We start from the raw sequence: 17,324 nt of genomic DNA on the forward strand, positions 1-17,324 counted from the left end.
ATATATGCCTTAAAATCATATAATCAAGACAAAAGACAAACTCAGATTGAAGGATAGCGTTGTAATATAATGTAAATCCTGCAGGAAAGTTCAGTCCAAGCTTCAGGGAAAGTCATGTTTCACAAAAGAAAAGGCTCCAGATTTCCTACAAGAAATGATAAAATTGTTAAATAGAATGATTAATAGTTTACCACCTTTAATCAAATCATACTGGTGGAACGAAACAGAGGTCTCCCACTTGAGGCTGAGAAGAAGCTGGTCACACTCACAAATCTGCCTTATGGTTATCCCGGGTACACGAATCTGGATCCATCATATATATGGCAATGTCAGTGTCACATTCAAATCTGGGAATGGGAACCACGTTGAAGTGGAAAAAAGTTGCTTTGGCGCATGCCTTAAAAGGCAGAACTAATATTTAGAATAATTAATACATCATAGAAATGGAAAACAAAATTAAATGATTTATAGTGGATATAATAATGTCGAAATTCTCTTGTAATAATCTCCTACGTAATGATGCCCCTTTTTACAATGACTTGGATTCCAATAACAATTTATATAAATGTTTTAGATTTCTTTTTATGTGCCAAAGGCAAACTTTTTCTTTTACCCAATTATTCTTCTTTATAATTGCACGTAACGAAATTTTATATTGAAAACGAATAAGCGCCTACTTTTACTTGTCCAATAATACTGCAACACGATGATGGTAACAATTTCACATATCTATCCCTTCCAACTCCAAAGTCAAACGCTGCAGAGGGGATCCCATTGGTCTCTAATGCCAATGTTTTTTCCCTTCAATTTTTGTCTTACTATAAGGACAATTCATTATTTATAAAAGAGTGAACCAATTTTTTCGGTCCAGATTTTTAAAATATCATTTTACTATTCAAATTTATATTTTATATTCAATTTTGACATCCCATATCATCATCATTATCTTTTTTAATCATCACTTACTAAAACCCCTTAAACTCTATTCTCATCGACTTAATTAATTAGGATTTATATAGCCGCCTTTCTCAAATCAAATTTTAATCAAACCCAACCACTAAAATCTAATCTTTCACCACCAAAGACTCATTGGTCTCGCCTCTTCAAAAGCCTCAATAACCTAGACTGAGTTTGCTCTCTATTCATCGTCGGAATATAAATTAGGGTAATAAAATTATATTTTAAAAGTCTGTAAGTGAGAAAATATCATTAAACCATTATTTGGGTGAGAAAAAATAGCCAACTCTTTGGATATATATAATCGATTGGTCAACTAAAATATTATTGGAAGCTTCATTTTTGCATAGAATTTCCCAATTTACGCACAGTATCAAGTCAAACCAAATTGTTAAGAATAAGCTAAGGAAATGATCAGATACTTGAACCTCATTACAAAAAAGCTCAAGGTCTTTGCTCAACCTATTTGATTGTTTTGGTGTACCACCACTAGTCTTTGTGGAAATGTACATATGTTGCATAACTTTAAGAAATTGAACTTACAAATCTTTCGTCTTCTTCATCCTTTTGCTTCTCATTCTTCTTTATCCTACTCACCATTCTCATTCTAACTAGACAAAATCGAATAAATGTAGATGCTAAATAACAAAAGTAAGGAAAGAGGAAAAGAAAAGTGTAGATAAGATAAGCCCAATGACTCGTCAAATCAATGAAGACTTTTCTCCGAAACTTGCCGTAGGAAACTGTACTGTAGAGCCAGTGCACAACTGCCCATTATTAATGTCAATTGTTGGGGTTCATTGGTGGACCCAAACTCCACGACTAATATGCAACTTTCTAAACTCATGTGAGTGAGTCATGTCCTCACCTGTTTTATTTCCTTAATGGAAAGCCTGCACGGAGATATAGCTATCTTCCTTAGAATTCCTTCGCCTACCTAAGCTAACACTCAAACCAAATGAAGTAATTGGGTTGATGTGGTTTTTGTTTGATGCTTACCTTGTCTTCCCCATCTCCTCGTAGTCGTTGCAGCAGAATCCCATGGTCCCATCTAAAGGCTCCGTTCTTAAATTTTCTCATCAACTAAATCATATATTATATACAGGTGAAAACATATTTAAAGCAGTGGAGATTACAGTACAGATAAACAAAGGGCAAACACTAATTAATACGTTTTGCATGCTCGTGTCATTTGATTTATAGAGAAAGTTTTGACTTTAGAGAAGATAAGATTTACAAACAAAGGTTCCATCATTAATTATATGACGCAATGAAGCTACTGTTATGAGTTAGTGATTGTTTGAGCCACGCGTAACTTTAAGACTTATACGCTTGATTTTATTTCTCATAATCGATTGCTTGTTGGTTGTAATAATAAACTAAACTTTTTGTGGAAAGAGGTAACACAGTTGGAAAAAATATTGAAATGTAAAGTATTAATTAATGACGGCACTTTATTAGATACTGATTAGTCACAGTAAAGGTAACTGGATAAGATCACAGAGTAATGTAAGATGAGTATGCTTCTGGTAGCTTTTGCTTTATCTTTGGAAAAGTAGTTGCAGAAGAAATTTGTGAGAGAGAGGAGAAGAGTGGAGAAGTCAATTATCTGGCCAATAAGCTGGATGCGGCAACGAGAAGAAGATGGACCATATCCAATGTAACCAGTATAATTTTTTTAAGTGAAGGCTACCTCCATTGAATCAGATTCCAATATTGTGATGACCCAGTGACCCTACTGTTCTTCTATATCTGATATAACTCGTGAAGGTGATTCTGAGAGAAACATACACTCACACCAGCGTATAGCTATAGCCTTCACTACAATGCTTATCCAAGTGGGACACTAATCACTCACTTCAATCTGTATGCATACCTAGACTAGATACTCAAAATCTCAGATGCTTGGCCAAATGCGGCTGTGCATGTTGTCTCTTATCCTACTTGACTTTTAATAGCTGCCTTGCATGCTCCAATGTTTCATCATCAGTAACGTCACCGCTCCACTGTTGCATGTGCTGTATAATCTTACATCAGTTTAACAGCAAATAAACTTTGTGTTACGTTTAAATAAAAAACTAGTGAATAGACACCAAAACTATACCTTTTTTAGAACTACTGAAGGAGAAAATTATTTCTCATCCTCTTGAGTTAGACTACCGGAGAGGGAAAAGCTTCCATTTTTTTTTTCTTTTTTCCCACCACTTTAGTTTGTTTCAGGCATTTTCTGCTATCAAAATTTATAACGGTAGCTATCACCGATCTGTGGTACTGGCAGCACTGACTGACATCTCATCAAATTTTAGTTAAAATCGCAGTGTCACTATTCAAAGTTTTTGAAAGAATATTGAGAAGATAAGGAACAAAATTGGCAAATTCAATGGGATGTCACTAGTGTAATACTATATATATACACAGTATCTTTCTCTTTCATACAAACTGATGTGTTTTAATGTGATTGGATAATTTTAAATGAGGAATAAACTTAACAAATTCAAGGAGATGATATATCAAATATGTAGGGTTTCCACATTAGTTTGTAGAGAACAATTTGTACATGTGGCATTACTCTACACTTTATTACTTTTAAGGCTGTGAACTTTAAATTAGTCGGAAAGTTTAGAAAAAAATTTATACTTTTCTGTCGGTATATGGGGGTGGACAACATAAGTGGTGATCATTTTTTCCTTTTATCTTTTATTTGTTTAGTGAGAAGGAAAGTGGGAATACAAGAGGAGTGCATGCTATCCTATCATTTCTTATTTTCGGACTTAATTAGAGAGAAAAAGTGTGGCTGAAATTTGGAATTTGCTGAGAACAAGCCAAAGTTAAGTAGGAAATTACAAATTTTTTGCACTTCCGATTTGAGATCGTATACAAATTAAACTAAAGAGCACCGAGGAATGTTGACACATGGGAATAGTGTGCAACAATAAATCTGAGTTTCCACAAGCACGAGCCCACTGCAAGAGCTACTGCGGTTCAGTTCAAACTTCAAAGTATGGGCAGATATGAGTAGTTCTGTTGATTAGGGTTATTAAACCTCAGAGATAGTTTCAGAAGATTTATTATGGAGTTTATATATGTGAGAAAGTATGATAACCGATCTATGTGATACCAGTCGGTCGAAATTATGGTTAAGGTCATAAATTCCCACCTTCGATTATTTGGTCTTATTTTCATAACGCAAACTAGAAAGAAAATTAGCCGACAGGCTAAAGAAGAGTGTGGCTAGAGTAAGCAGATAATACATTGTGGCATTTACACTGTCCAATCAGAATGTAGGTGTCGTAAGATACGCTGGTATCTAAAATGGTATAAATAGCAGTGCCAAACATACTACGACTTATATAACCAAGCCACAAACCTCCACGGCTCCACGCCTTTCCTCTCCTACCTATATTAGTTATTACAATTATAAACAGTACCTTATCTAACAAACCATTCTCAGCAACCTTTCTAATCAAGCTTTCCCAATCGCCAAAATTCATGGGCAACATCCTCTTAGAAGCTCTCCATGTTCGTGTTATAGGTTCCGGAGAAAAATTTCTGGTACTTGCCCATGGATTTGGGACTGACCAATCCGCCTGGCAACGCATTCTTCCATATTTCACCCACTATCGTGTAATTCTCTATGACCTTGTTTGTGCCGGTAGTGTAAATCCTGATTATTTTGACTTTAGTAGGTACACAACTCTTGATGCTTATGTTGATGACTTGCTTAACATTCTCGAAGCCCTTGGTGTTGATCGCTGCGCCTATGTTGGTCACTCTGTTTCCGCTATGATTGGAATCTTAGCGTCTATTCGCCGCCCTGAACTCTTCACTAAGCTCATTCTTATCGGTGCTTCTCCAAGGTAAATCATTTAGGAAGTCAATTTTTTATCTAGTTTGACTTGGGTTTCTTTTATTTCTCCGAATCTGTATCAAAACTTTAAATATACACGTTCAGATTTTTGAATGACAACGATTATCATGGGGGATTTGAGCAAGGTGAAATTGAGAAAGTGTTTACAGCAATGGAAAGGAATTATGAGGCATGGGTTTATGGGTTTGCACCGCTAGCAGTGGGGGCAGACGTGCCAGCAGCTGTTAGAGAATTTAGCCGGACCCTATTCAATATGAGGCCAGACATATCGTTATTTGTTTGCAGAACCGTATTTAACTGTGATCTTAGGGGCTTCCTTGGCCTAGTGAAGGTGCCGTGTTGCATAATTCAGACCGCCAAGGATGTCTCGGTCCCCATATCAGTAGCCGAATATCTACGGAGACATCTGGGTGGGCGTACCACGGTGGAGATTTTGAAGACAGAAGGTCATTTACCACACTTGAGTGCCCCTGCCTTACTGGGTCCAGTTATCCGGCGAGCACTATCAAGAATTTAGGTAAAAAAAAAAAAAAAATGGTGATTTTCTTCCTACTATAATATATAAAGACAGGTTTATATAATTTAATATTATCAATAATCTTTTTTATCAGCAAGATTATTGATTGATGAAATTGCTGATAACTGAAAGGAATCAAAAGATATCTATCTACAATTGGTAAAGAAAATCAACCATATTTATGTTTTATGTTGATTTTAGGCGTGGGGTGTGGGGGCCTAAGTCTGGCTCAGTAGGGAGCTATTAAGTGGGTCCAGAGGAGAAATGTAGTAAGGTTGGAGGTGGAATTTGTGGACACTAGTCCATGGATTTGGGATTTTATGATCTTTACCAAAGGATAAGAATACCCACGTGATCAGCACGTGATGACTTGTCCTTCTTGTATTCTTCTTTTTTATCTGTTTTTGTTACTTTCGTCTTTATTTGGAAATCTATAGAAAAGGAAATGTTATTAGTGTTTGTACATTGGGTACTCTGGTTTCTAGTTTTGCGAAACTCTCCACCACTACAAGATAAAAACCGCCGCATACATGTAAATGTTAGTCTGACTCAAAACGAATCTTCATTCTTGTGTCATCTTGTTTATAAGATCCAAAAATGTACGACCCACCAACTTGATGGGCTTCAGCCATGGCCTGAGATTCTCTATCTCTGGTTCTGCTCTATCGGATTTTCTGAGCAGTCCAATCCATTATTGTCCTCAACATTTTTTAATTAATTGTTTTATGAGAAAAATGAATGGAAATTTATTTTATTCATCATTCTATTCTTTGTTAATAACAAATCTCCATATTATAAACTATTAATCCATTGGGTAGATAAGCACCTAATTCGAAGTTTATGCTTTATTACCAATTATCACCATCTACCATTGTTTACAATTTTAAGAAGGGAAAAAATTCCTGGAGAATTGTATTAAAGAGGGAAGTAAAGAACCCATTGGCAAGTTGGGGACATCATGCTTTAGCAGAAGTTAACTTATACTGTGAAAGATGCCTATTGTCCAGAAAGTAAATTCTAAAAATATAGTTGATTGATAGGTCAGCAGGAACAAAGCCTGTCCAGCAGACTTGATTCCTCATAAAGCAACTTGAAATACGCGTACTGATTGATTATGATGCTTTTGCTATCATGATATCGTTTAAGCAAGCTAATTAGCAATCGCTGAAGAATTTAACCCTATGGTGCGCCTTGTCTTCTGTTCGCTTTAGAAAGGTATAAAAAAAATAATAATAAAAAAAAAAAGGGGAACAAGAGAACCTTTTATCTGAACTAACCTTTTATCTGAACTAATAATGCAAATTTAGATGCCCTTCCATTTTCCACAAGGGATAAAACCATGTGAAGGCATTTAGGACTCTGCAAGGTGAATTTCTACAGAGCTCGAGTTCATCAAATTCTAAAATAAATTTTGAGCTATAGATCAAGCTGTTTTTGGCACTTCTTTTTGTACACACTCGATTTGGAACAATTTGGCAAAAAAATACATGGATTGAAATGGTTGTTAAGCATTTTAGACCATGTCTTACTACAACAAATATATGAATTAACGCTAGCAGGAATGCCATAAATGCCTACTATTTCATTACAGCAAGTTTTAGGTTTGGCCAATTAAAATTGAAGCCTGTTGTCCCTTCAGGTGAATAGGCACTGCCAGAGTACAGTTTAAGTTCGATGCATAAAGATAGCTCATTAGAGTTTCTTTTAGCATCCAAGTCTTCTTCCCATAACAATGTGTAATTTTTTCACTAACCTTTCCTTATACCAATTAAAACCTCAGGAGAGTTATGGGGCCGTAAACTTTTGACAGGATTTTTCGTATCAAAACCCAAAAACAAAAGTTCTATTGTTTCTAAGATGCTGCGCTGTGGGCTGATGCGTTGGGCCAAAAAAGAAAAAAAGAAAAAAAAAAGGAAACATTCCATCCAATCTCAACATAAAACAATGTGGGTGGCAGCTATGCTACTGTTTTTGTTTTCTGATAGAGAGAAGGGGGAAGTGTTAACATTAACACATGAAGGGACGCATGGGCAATGTTTACTCCTCTGTGTGATCACTGGTCTATCAAACCATTTTGTTTTTATTTTATAATCCTATTGTTAAGAATTTAACATCCTTCAACGAACCAAACAAAACTGATTAATGTCCTATAGCCTAGAGGATGCCTATTGCCTATTATTCTTAAGTGATTACAAAGTATATCATGTTTGATCTGGTTCTTTATCAGCCAAAAAAAAAAAAAAAAAAAAAAAAAAAAATTTCTTAACCATTTCTAGGTGGCCGAATGATTCGATAGGGATTTTTAGGTGTATTATTCAAAAGGTCTTATGTTTAAATCCTTTCTCGGGTGCTAATAGAGGTAACCACTTGTTATGCCTAAAAAATCATGTTGATAACAGCTCAATAAGTGCCTAAAAGACAAATTATACTTCATGTCAAGCCCATACCGCCTCAAAAATATCTTATATCAACCCTATCTCATTTTAAGAGAAGAACGAATGAGAGTTGTCCATGTGTCAAGGCAACTTGCAAAACACTCATAACATTGACCTCAAAGGTGTATAAATTGACACTTCTCTTCACGAAAACAGAGGTTGGGCATATGAGAGTTGGGTATAGATTTGAGCTTTATTCTTTCTCTTTGTAAAGCAAAGTATTTCTTCATCTTTGTATGTCTTATGGGCAATATCGTAGAAATAACCAGAGAACAATAAAATAACAGTGGATGTAGGATTTGCTTTAAGCATCCGAACCACTATAAAAGCCTCTCTTGTTAGTCTATTATTTACATTTTCTACAACATATATAATCTTAGCACCATATTCAAATCTCATGGATCCATCACATGTAATTTCTAAGACTCTTTTAGCACTTTGCATGCGCTAGTCGTTGGTGTCTAAAATCAAGTATCAACAGTTTGGTGGCCCAGGTCTCAAACCTGCGTCCAAGTTCTCCGATGGCATGGTCAGATCACAGATCACACGCGTCAGAGTTCAATGATGGTGTGGTCAGATCGCAGATCGCACGCGTCAGAGTTCTTCGATGGCGTGGTTAGATCACAGATCGCACGTGTCAGTGTTCTCTGATGGCGTGGCCAGATCACAGATCGCATGTGTCAGTATTCTCTGATGGCGTTGCCAGATCGCACGCATCAGATTTCTCCGATGGCGTGGTCAGATCACAGATCGCACGCGTCAGAGTTCTCATATCGCATGGCCAGATCTCATATCGCACGCGTCAAAGTTCTTTGATCACGTGGCCAGATCGCTGATCGCATGGTTAGATCGTCGATCGCACACATCAGAGTTCTCAGATCGCGTGGCAAGATCGTTGATCGCACACTTAGATCGCTGATCTTTAGCTCTCCGATCGCGTAGCTAGATCGCTGATCGCACGCATCAGAGTTCTCAGATCGCGCAACCAGATCGCTGATCGCACACTTAGATCGTCTTGATCTTCAGCTTCAGATCGCATGGCCAGTCACTAATCGCACGCTCAGATCTTCTTGATCCTTAGCTTCAGATCGCGTGGCCAGATCGTTGATAGCATGCTAAGATCATCTTGATCTTCAGCTTCAGATCGTGTGGGCAGATCGATGATCGCACGTTCAGATCGTTGATCTTTAGCTTTCCAATCGCGTGGCCAGATCGTTGATCGTAGGCTCAGATTATTGATCTCGAGTTCTCAGATCAAGCTTCACGCTTTCTGATCGAACTCCTTCCGCGCTTTCTGGTCGAGCTCCTTATGCTCTTTGATTGAGCTCATAAGCTCACTCGTTTACTTGAGATTGTGTGCATTTGCCTCAAACTCTTAGGTCGAGCTCCTATTAGATCGCGATCAGCTTCTAGCTCTCAAATCGTGATCAGCTCTTAGCTCTGATATTGTGAACAGCTTCAGGTCGTGCTCTCAACTCTCAAATCGCGATCAGCTCTTAGCTCTGATATTGCGAACAACCTCAGGTCGTGTTCTCAACTCTCAGATCGTGATCAATTCTCAGTTCTCATATTGCGACCAGCTGCTGGTGTAAGAAAAAACGCGTAGAAAACTCAAAATAGCCCCGAAACACTCTGAAACGGTGGATTTTGGCCTCGAAAATAGGCCCAATTGGGTTTCTCTATTGCCACAACGTAGAGATCAAAACAAGCTTTCCGTGGATATCTTACGGGCTCCAAAACTCCTCCCGGATCAAAAGTTATGGCTGTTCTAAATTGGCTTATCTGTTTAAGGCCTCTAAGTCGTGCGTTTGAGCTTCTGACGTTAGCTCCCTCCAAGAATTCATCTACTGGACATTTCATGTCAGTTATCAGATTGCGCTTAGCTTCAGATCGCTCCAAGCTCTCAGTACCCGATCGTGCCAAACATAGTTTGAGCTCTTCAGCTCGAGACTGCAGCCTACAGTGTGACAGCCATTCAGATCAAAGACCTGAGTTTTTAAAGTGCGATTACGCACTTTAAAAAATTGGGGGCTTCTGTTATGCCTAAAAAGTCACTCTGATGTCAGCTCAATAAGTGCCTAAAAGACAAATTATATTTCCTATCAAGCCCATACCGTCTCAAAGATATATTATACCAACCCTATCTCATTTTAAGAGAAGAACGAATGAGAGTTGTTCATGTGTCAAGGCAACTTGCAAAACACTCATGACATTGACCTCAAAAGTGTATAAATTGACACTTCTCTTCACGAAAAGAAAGGTTGGGCAAATGAGAGTTAGGTATAGATTTGAGCTTCATTTTTTCTCTCTGTAAAGCAAAGTATTTCTTCATCTTTGTATGTCTTACGGGCAATATCGTAGAAATGGCCAGAGAACAATAAAATAACAGTGGATGTAGGATTTGCTTTAAGTATCCGGATCACTATAAAAACCTTTTTTGTTAGTCTATTATTTATATTTTCTGCAATATATATAATTTTAGTACCATATTCAAATCTCATAGATCTATCACCGTGTAATTTTTAAGACTCTCTTAGCACTTTGTACGTGCGAGTCATTAGTGTTCAAAATTAAATATCAATACCATTAAAGTTTTTATCTGACCTATAATTTTAAGATCTCGAATAATTAATTAAGATACATATAAACTACTCTAGATACTCAAAATCATTGAAAAAATAATAAGAATAACTTTTCCGGGTGTTACCCTTCACGCTACAAATTCGAGGGTGCAATCATTCCAACTTCTCCCAAAAATATGAAAAGCAAAATATGTCTGATCACGTCTCTATACGAGTACGACCATTGATTTCATTATAGTTTAAGACAATTATACTAGTTTAGATAAGGTCGGTCTAGGTCCAAAGTGTTCTGCCCCTGTAATAAATGAGTTGGGTCGATGTCAATCGAAAAAAGGTACAACACATAGTTGAGCATTGGACCCAGATTAATTCACAACACACAATGCAATGAATTGTTACGTTTTATGTTGGTACCTTATGCCATGTATATTCATAATTTCAAACCATTAAGTATAGAAACTGAACATCCAGTATAACTATTTTGATTTGTGGGCCTAAAGAAAGTAATTATTATTATTATTATTTTGGTTTGAAATTCATGTAATTTGAGTTACTTATTGAAGAGCAGCCAGCTGCCTACTTTATATTTTTGTAGCCACCTCCTCCCGGTGCGCATTATTAATGGGCTTAACAAAAACGTGCATTATTATCACGTTAATTTAGAAGTTTTGTGGAAAATTTCTTAGTGGGTTGGTCAATTCCGATGGCTTTTTTGTTTCTTAATACATAATTTCGCCGGAAACCTAAACAGCTACACAGTGTGAACGCGGAGCAAATTGAAGGCTTCCATGAAGAAACATCGTTACAGGCCGTGTCTTGACTAGTTGACCCCAAACATTTCGAGTGATTGGGATTGGGTTACAATGGCCCACATCTGACTCATCCCGACCAGGTCAACTTTACGTCCAAGCGTTGATGCAACAAACTAACTACCGACCAACTGTAAGCTCAACACTGCACACTATTTACCGTATTATACGTAGAAATAGCTCTCTACAAGCACAACCCTTGCACATGAGAAAATATGGAGTGATCCAAAACCCAAAGGTGGTGACTGGAGATGGGTGTCAATGTAATAAAGGGAAAATTACCACAATAGGCATCCACTTTCGCTGCGCCGTCACATACTTAAAGCCGGCGAGCATTAAAATATCTAATCCAAGGCTTAAAATCTAAATATAAACGTATCCTTTAAGTCATTCACCCCGTCTTTTTCTTAATAAGTTGTCTAAATATAAACGTATCCTTTAAGTCATTCACCCCGTCTTTTACTTAAGAAAAATATTATGCTTACTCACGACTTGTACTAACCTTCTTATTATCTTTGTTAAAATTTTATATGGTATCCGTACTATGCGTATAGTACCAGTACTATGCGTTATATTTACAACGGATAGTAAGATGGTTAATAAGATGGTGAGTAAGTATAGTATGGTTCTTTACTTAATAAGTTGTTGGAATGTCAATACCCTATTGAGAATAGTTATGTTAATTTATTCAAAAGAAAGAGATATTTAATTAATCATTAATTAAAAGGAACTATTATATTACATGGGTAATTTTGCGTCTCTTTTTTGTTCTATAAATTAAGAGAATATATTTAAAATAAAAAATTCGTTTATCAAACATTTGATTAGTATCTTATTAAGTATTAAGGGTGCATTTGGTTCAGGGAATGTTGGATTACTAGAAATGTTATATTAATGGAAAGTTAGATTACTTTGAAGATTACTAAGAATCTTTAGGAAAATGTATTTAGTTTGTTGGAATAAATTAGTGTGTATGTTATTTAAATTATTAAATTGCCCTCTTTTTAAATATTAATATTATATTATTTTTATTATTAATTTTTGAATGATTTCTTTTAACCCCTAACATTTTAGATTTAGCTAAGACACCACAGCTTATATAAAACTTTAATTTATAACAAAATCACCCCCACAACCTTAAGCCACTCCCGGCCACCGCCATCCACTGTCGGAACTCACCGAAAGTTGCTGAAAATCGTCGAGAGTCACCAGGAGGCTTCGATATGGTCATTTCTGGTCATATTGATGGCCGAAAACGGCCATATCGAAGTAGATCTAGCTGGAAATGGCCAAAACTATTTTGGCCATTTCCGGCCAAATTGATGGATCAATCTAGCCTTTAACGGCTATATTTGAGTGAGATATGGTCGTTAAATCTAATATGGCCGTTTTCAGCCATCAATACGGCTAGAAACGACCATATCGGAGTCTCTTGGCGACTTTCGATGGTGGTTGCCAACTGCCTGTGATGATGGCTGGGTAGCGATGGTGGCCTACAATTTGTTTTAAATATAAGAGCATTATTGTCAAAAAACTTAATTAAACAAGGGTAAAATTGTAATGGTGGATTAATGTTAATTGATTTTAAAACAACAGCATTATTGTCCAAAAAATTTATTAATAAAAGATAAAATTGTAACAAAAATAAAATAACCAAATAATCTTATAATATTTAAGTGTCCGCTTAGGAGTATTATAGTAGTGGTTATGAGGGTAAATCACCGTAGCGGTTTTGAAGGGTTTTTAGTAGTGATTTTTAAAACACTCAATCTGTGCTTGAGAGTTTATTTTCCAGATGTTTTGACAGTTTTTTAAAATGATATATGTATATATATATATACCCATAAAAATACCCCAACTACAACCAGTACTTGGGAGTTTTGTTTTTTCAATTACAAGATAATGGTTCTTTCTTTGTTTTATACTTATTAGTAATTTATAACTTAAAATGTGATAAAGTCTCTCGTCATTCTTTATAACATCTGGAATGATTGAAAAATTATAACACCACTTTTCCAGGAAAAGCATCTAGAAATGAGGGTTTAATAAAAAAAATTTATGATTGCTTAAAATTATTTTATATTTAATATGGTTGGAGACGCACAAAATATGTTAAATTTTTTTTTTTTAATATAATTTGGATAGTTTTGTAGTAGATAGAGTATTTGTGGAATGAAATTTTAAAACCAACCAAAACACTCCGATTTGGGGTGTTTTATAAACCCTTATAAAATATACTACACTGGTAATGGGGGGTTTTTGAGCCAGTTAAAACCAAATAACCAATGCATAAAAAATCAGGCAAATAATGGTTTCAGAACACCTCAAAACTAATATAATTAAAAACCCCTCAAAACCAATGACAAAAAAACTTCCAAGCAGACCCTAAGAAAATAGAGGTTATCAAATTAACTCCAATATTATCAACAGTAACTACTATTGGTATTGAAAGATTAACAGAATATAATATTACTTGACAACTAAACGTGATAATTAAATAATATAAGATAACATAATCTCAGTAATCTCATATAACCCTCAACCAAATGCCCTTAAAATTATTTTTATAAAGCCTAACCGTAAATAGAGGTTTGTTAAGAGTAATCTATGGTTTGAATTTCAGTAATACTACATTTACAAATATTTTTTATTAACTTTTTTTCATAAATATGACGTATTAACTCATAATTAATCAGTCCAAAATAGATTTTATATGTCCAATCATAAATACTATTTATCTAAATATGAATTGACCAATTATAAATTACCATACGAACGGTTTGTGGAAAAAAAGATCGGGAGAAATAGTTTGTAAATCTTATCTTTATTCTTTGAATTTTGCAATATCAAATAAAACAACAAAGACTTGAGCCTCCAGACCATTCAGCCGTCAAAGCTGGGACCCCGATAGCGATGAAAGCTGAGGTGACAAACGACTAACTGTTATAGATAACTAAAGTAAGCCACGTGGCAAAACAAATTGTTTCAACACCAGGAAAATAAAAAAAAATAAAAAAATAAAAAAAATTCAACGGACAAAAGTTGGTTACGACTTCTTCTCCTCCACTCACCAAACTTAAAACTCAAAACACATATCATCCTGATGCACGAGGACCTCGTGGAAATGTACATCAAATTCTTTGTTAAAAGAAAAAAGCAAACTAACAGCACTACCAAACGGCCGATTCTTCTAGACCACTTTCCATATTCCTCTCCCTAATTTACAAATGTTTCATTCCGTGGCAAGTATTACGTACTTTTCTCTATATGCTTTCTTCTCTCCAATCATATTATTTATTAAATAAATAAGTTGAACCATCTTCATCAAAGAAATATATAAGAGTTGAGTCACCATAAAATTAAAAACTAATTTTTTCTAGTTTCAAAATGCAAACCAAACTCAGACCATTATCACAAATTTTACAAGCTCCGTTACACAAGATATATACAATTTTTTTTTTTTCCTTCACTTTTTAAAAAACTATTTAACCGCTTGAATGTTTTTGATTATCAGAGGCATGTGGTGGGGCATACTTTACACTGACACATCTGACTCTCTTGCAGCGACGTTGCCGGATCTCGGTTGCCGTAGAAGCACTATCAATGTCTCCGCCTGTCCACACAACACGACACAACATCACTTACTCCATTAGACACAATAATACATTAACAAAAATTTTAAAGAAAAAACCATATCAGAATCAAACTGTGTAAAGATATGTGCCACATAATAATCTGTTAAGGAAAATGACCTTTTTATCCATAAAATTGTCCATTTGACAAAGTGTTATAAGTAGATAAGAATTAAAATATCTAAATGTAGTTACGTTACTCATCAACTGCTGCACTCCTAAATTACTGGGACACTATATTAGAAAAAGAAAAAGTTAAAAAGTAGCTAAGTTAAGCTGACGTGGCAAAACACAGTTCTCTCTTCAGTAACCAACAAAACAGCCATAACTAAGGGAAATAATTTCGAAATGCCCTGCCATGTCAGCGATCATGGGTCGCCGACCAGAGAAAATTCTTTACAGAACCGGAATTATTACCTTTTGCTTGGCGCGATTGGTGCCGGACTGAGTCAAAGCGACCAGGGGAGGGATCGCTCCTTCGCGAGCCACCATAGTACGGTACACCACACTTTCTTCACAGAGCTGTAATAATATTGCCACCGCGATCTCCTTCTGCCTCTGTGACCCAACCTCTATGATCTCCACCAAAACCGGAATCCCACCTTCCTCAACCAACGACGTTTTTGCTTCCGTTAAGGATACTAACAAGCTCATAACGTATGCTGATTTGTCAACCATGTTTGACCCGAAATCAGCCATTAATTCCACCAGCGGCTTCATGATCCCCGCTTGGACGGCCCTGATTTTGTTTTCCTTAACCGAACAGAGAGAATATAAAGCTGTTGATGCGTCCTTTTTCCCGCGAAAACCTCCGTTTTCGAGAAGATTAACTAGATGTGGAATCGCTCCTGATCGTCCGATTGCGATTTTGTTCTCTTCAATTTGAGATAAACGAAGTAGAGCACAAGCAGCGTTTTCTTTAGCTGCTGGTGTACCTGTTTTTAGAGCTCTAACAAGTGGCTTTATCGCTCCTGACAAAGCTATCAATTCTTTGTTCTCGTCACATAAAGACAGATTCAATATAGCTGTAACTCCGTACTCTTGAAGCTGAATATCAGAAGATGAGATTAACGAAATTAAAGGCTTAATAGCACCTGCTTTTGCGATTTTTATACGATCCTCTGACTTGTTCTTAGCCAATAGTCTAATTTCCATGGCGGCTTGCTTTTGCTCGTCAATCGAACAGGACTCAAGATCCGCAACCAGCTGCCGAATCAGATCATCTGAATTCTCAGAAACGCATGCCATTAACAGTCTCCGGCTTTCGGACGACGCCGTTGGAAACTCACCGGATCTGTCGCTGTTACAATCACTAAAAGCAGACGAATCATCGTTCATATCTCCAAAGCTCTGTCCCATATAAGTGAAATTCACAGGTTTTTCCTTCTCCATTGCCGCTATTATAATAATTTGTTTTCACTGCATCAAATCTCAGCGGTTGTAATGAAATTCGGGTATTGGGATCCGAAAGTGAGCGAATTCGGGTTGTGAAGAGTGAGGGAGAAAGGTGTAGGGGAAGATATAAGGGAGCGGGGAAAGATAACACCTGGACTAGGGCCTAGAGGGATGGGCTGACACGTGCATGTTTTGACCATACCAAATCCTAGTTAGTGTGAGCACGTGCGAAACGTCTCTTTAAACGCGTGGCGTGCATAGAAGGTTCGCTATTCGATAAAGGATTCTTCGAAGAGAGCCCTTTTCTCTTATTTTGCTCTTTCCCTCTTCTTGAAATTGAGATAAATTAGCCACTCACTAAGGTGTTCTTTCGAGTCGTGGGTCTGTAATTTTGTCGTAAGGTACATTTTGGTACTCTCGCCTGCTCGGTATACTGCCACGTATCCCGATTTCCGGCCATTGTTCGGTTTTTTGGTGCCGAGTTGGCTGCACATATTCTGATCAATCATGAGCTATCAGCGGACAGGTCAGCCCACGCCCATACGCTCAAGCCCAACTGCCAATTTTCAGTTGAGTTATTTTGAAAAATTTGGGTCATAATTAATACTTAATTAGTGATACTGATATGTTAATGCTTGGTTGCAACTCCTATATGTAAAGTGTGACGTTGTTCATAAAAATTACACGTGGATGATTCATGAGAAATGTTTATGATGCTGAGATGATATATGTTTGTAGAAACATTAATAAAATATTGACAATATACATTTTTATAGTGGTTTAGATACTTAGAGTGAATCCTTCATCCACTGTTTTTTTATTATTCTCTGACTATTTTTCTGATATTGCTTATAAGGCGTACAAAAAATTGAGAAATGCTTTGTTTACAGAGAAAAATAATGAAGCTCAAATTTATGCGTAGCTCACATATGTCCAACCTCCTTTTTTTATGAAAAGAGGTGTCCATTTATACCTTTGAGTTCAATGTAATGAGTGTTTTTGCAAGTTGTCTTGACACGTGGAGATCACTCTTTAATCTTTATCTTAAAATGGGATAGGATTGATATAAAATCTCTTGGAGGCGGTTTGAGATTTTGACAGCTAATACCACATTATCTTTAAGTGCTTG

General features: G+C 36.4%; 2 protein-coding genes across 2 annotated transcripts; one reads left to right on the forward strand and one right to left on the reverse strand.

The window, feature by feature from the left end:
* Window positions 1-4,361: 4,361 nt before the first annotated feature.
* LOC116129028 (strigolactone esterase D14-like) lies at window positions 4,362-5,805 on the forward strand. The gene is made up of 2 exons (XM_031414768.1): window positions 4,362-4,814; window positions 4,910-5,805. Exons 1-2 carry the CDS (start codon window positions 4,447-4,449, stop codon window positions 5,340-5,342), a joined length of 801 nt encoding a protein of 266 aa, XP_031270628.1. The 5' UTR covers window positions 4,362-4,446; the 3' UTR covers window positions 5,343-5,805.
* Window positions 5,806-14,492: 8,687 nt separating this feature from the next.
* LOC116129056 (U-box domain-containing protein 4-like) lies at window positions 14,493-16,321 on the reverse strand. Its single transcript, XM_031414805.1, has 2 exons — window positions 15,218-16,321; window positions 14,493-14,781 (listed from the first exon to the last, which is right to left on the reverse strand). Exons 1-2 carry the CDS (start codon window positions 16,190-16,192, stop codon window positions 14,704-14,706), a joined length of 1,053 nt encoding a protein of 350 aa, XP_031270665.1. The 5' UTR covers window positions 16,193-16,321; the 3' UTR covers window positions 14,493-14,703.
* Between the last annotated feature and the right edge of the window lie 1,003 nt (window positions 16,322-17,324).

This window comes from Pistacia vera, unplaced genomic scaffold, assembly GCF_008641045.1.
Source record: "Pistacia vera cultivar Batoury unplaced genomic scaffold, PisVer_v2 Contig206, whole genome shotgun sequence".
NCBI lineage: Eukaryota > Viridiplantae > Streptophyta > Magnoliopsida > Sapindales > Anacardiaceae > Pistacia > Pistacia vera.

What these genes read in the sequence shown, in the direction of transcription:
- LOC116129028 (XM_031414768.1), top strand. Translation starts at nt 4,447, where the DNA reads ATGGGCAACATCCTCTTAGAAGCTCTCCATGTTCGTGTTATAGGTTCC. An exon ending in CTTATCGGTGCTTCTCCAAG is followed by an intron (nt 4,815 to 4,909) that starts GTAAATCATTTA and finishes ATACACGTTCAG; the next exon opens with ATTTTTGAATGACAACGATT.
- LOC116129056 (XM_031414805.1), bottom strand. Translation starts at nt 16,192, where the DNA reads ATGGAGAAGGAAAAACCTGTGAATTTCACTTATATGGGACAGAGCTTT. An exon ending in CCAATCGCGCCAAGCAAAAG is followed by an intron (nt 14,782 to 15,217) that starts GTAATAATTCCG and finishes TTGTGTGGACAG; the next exon opens with GCGGAGACATTGATAGTGCT.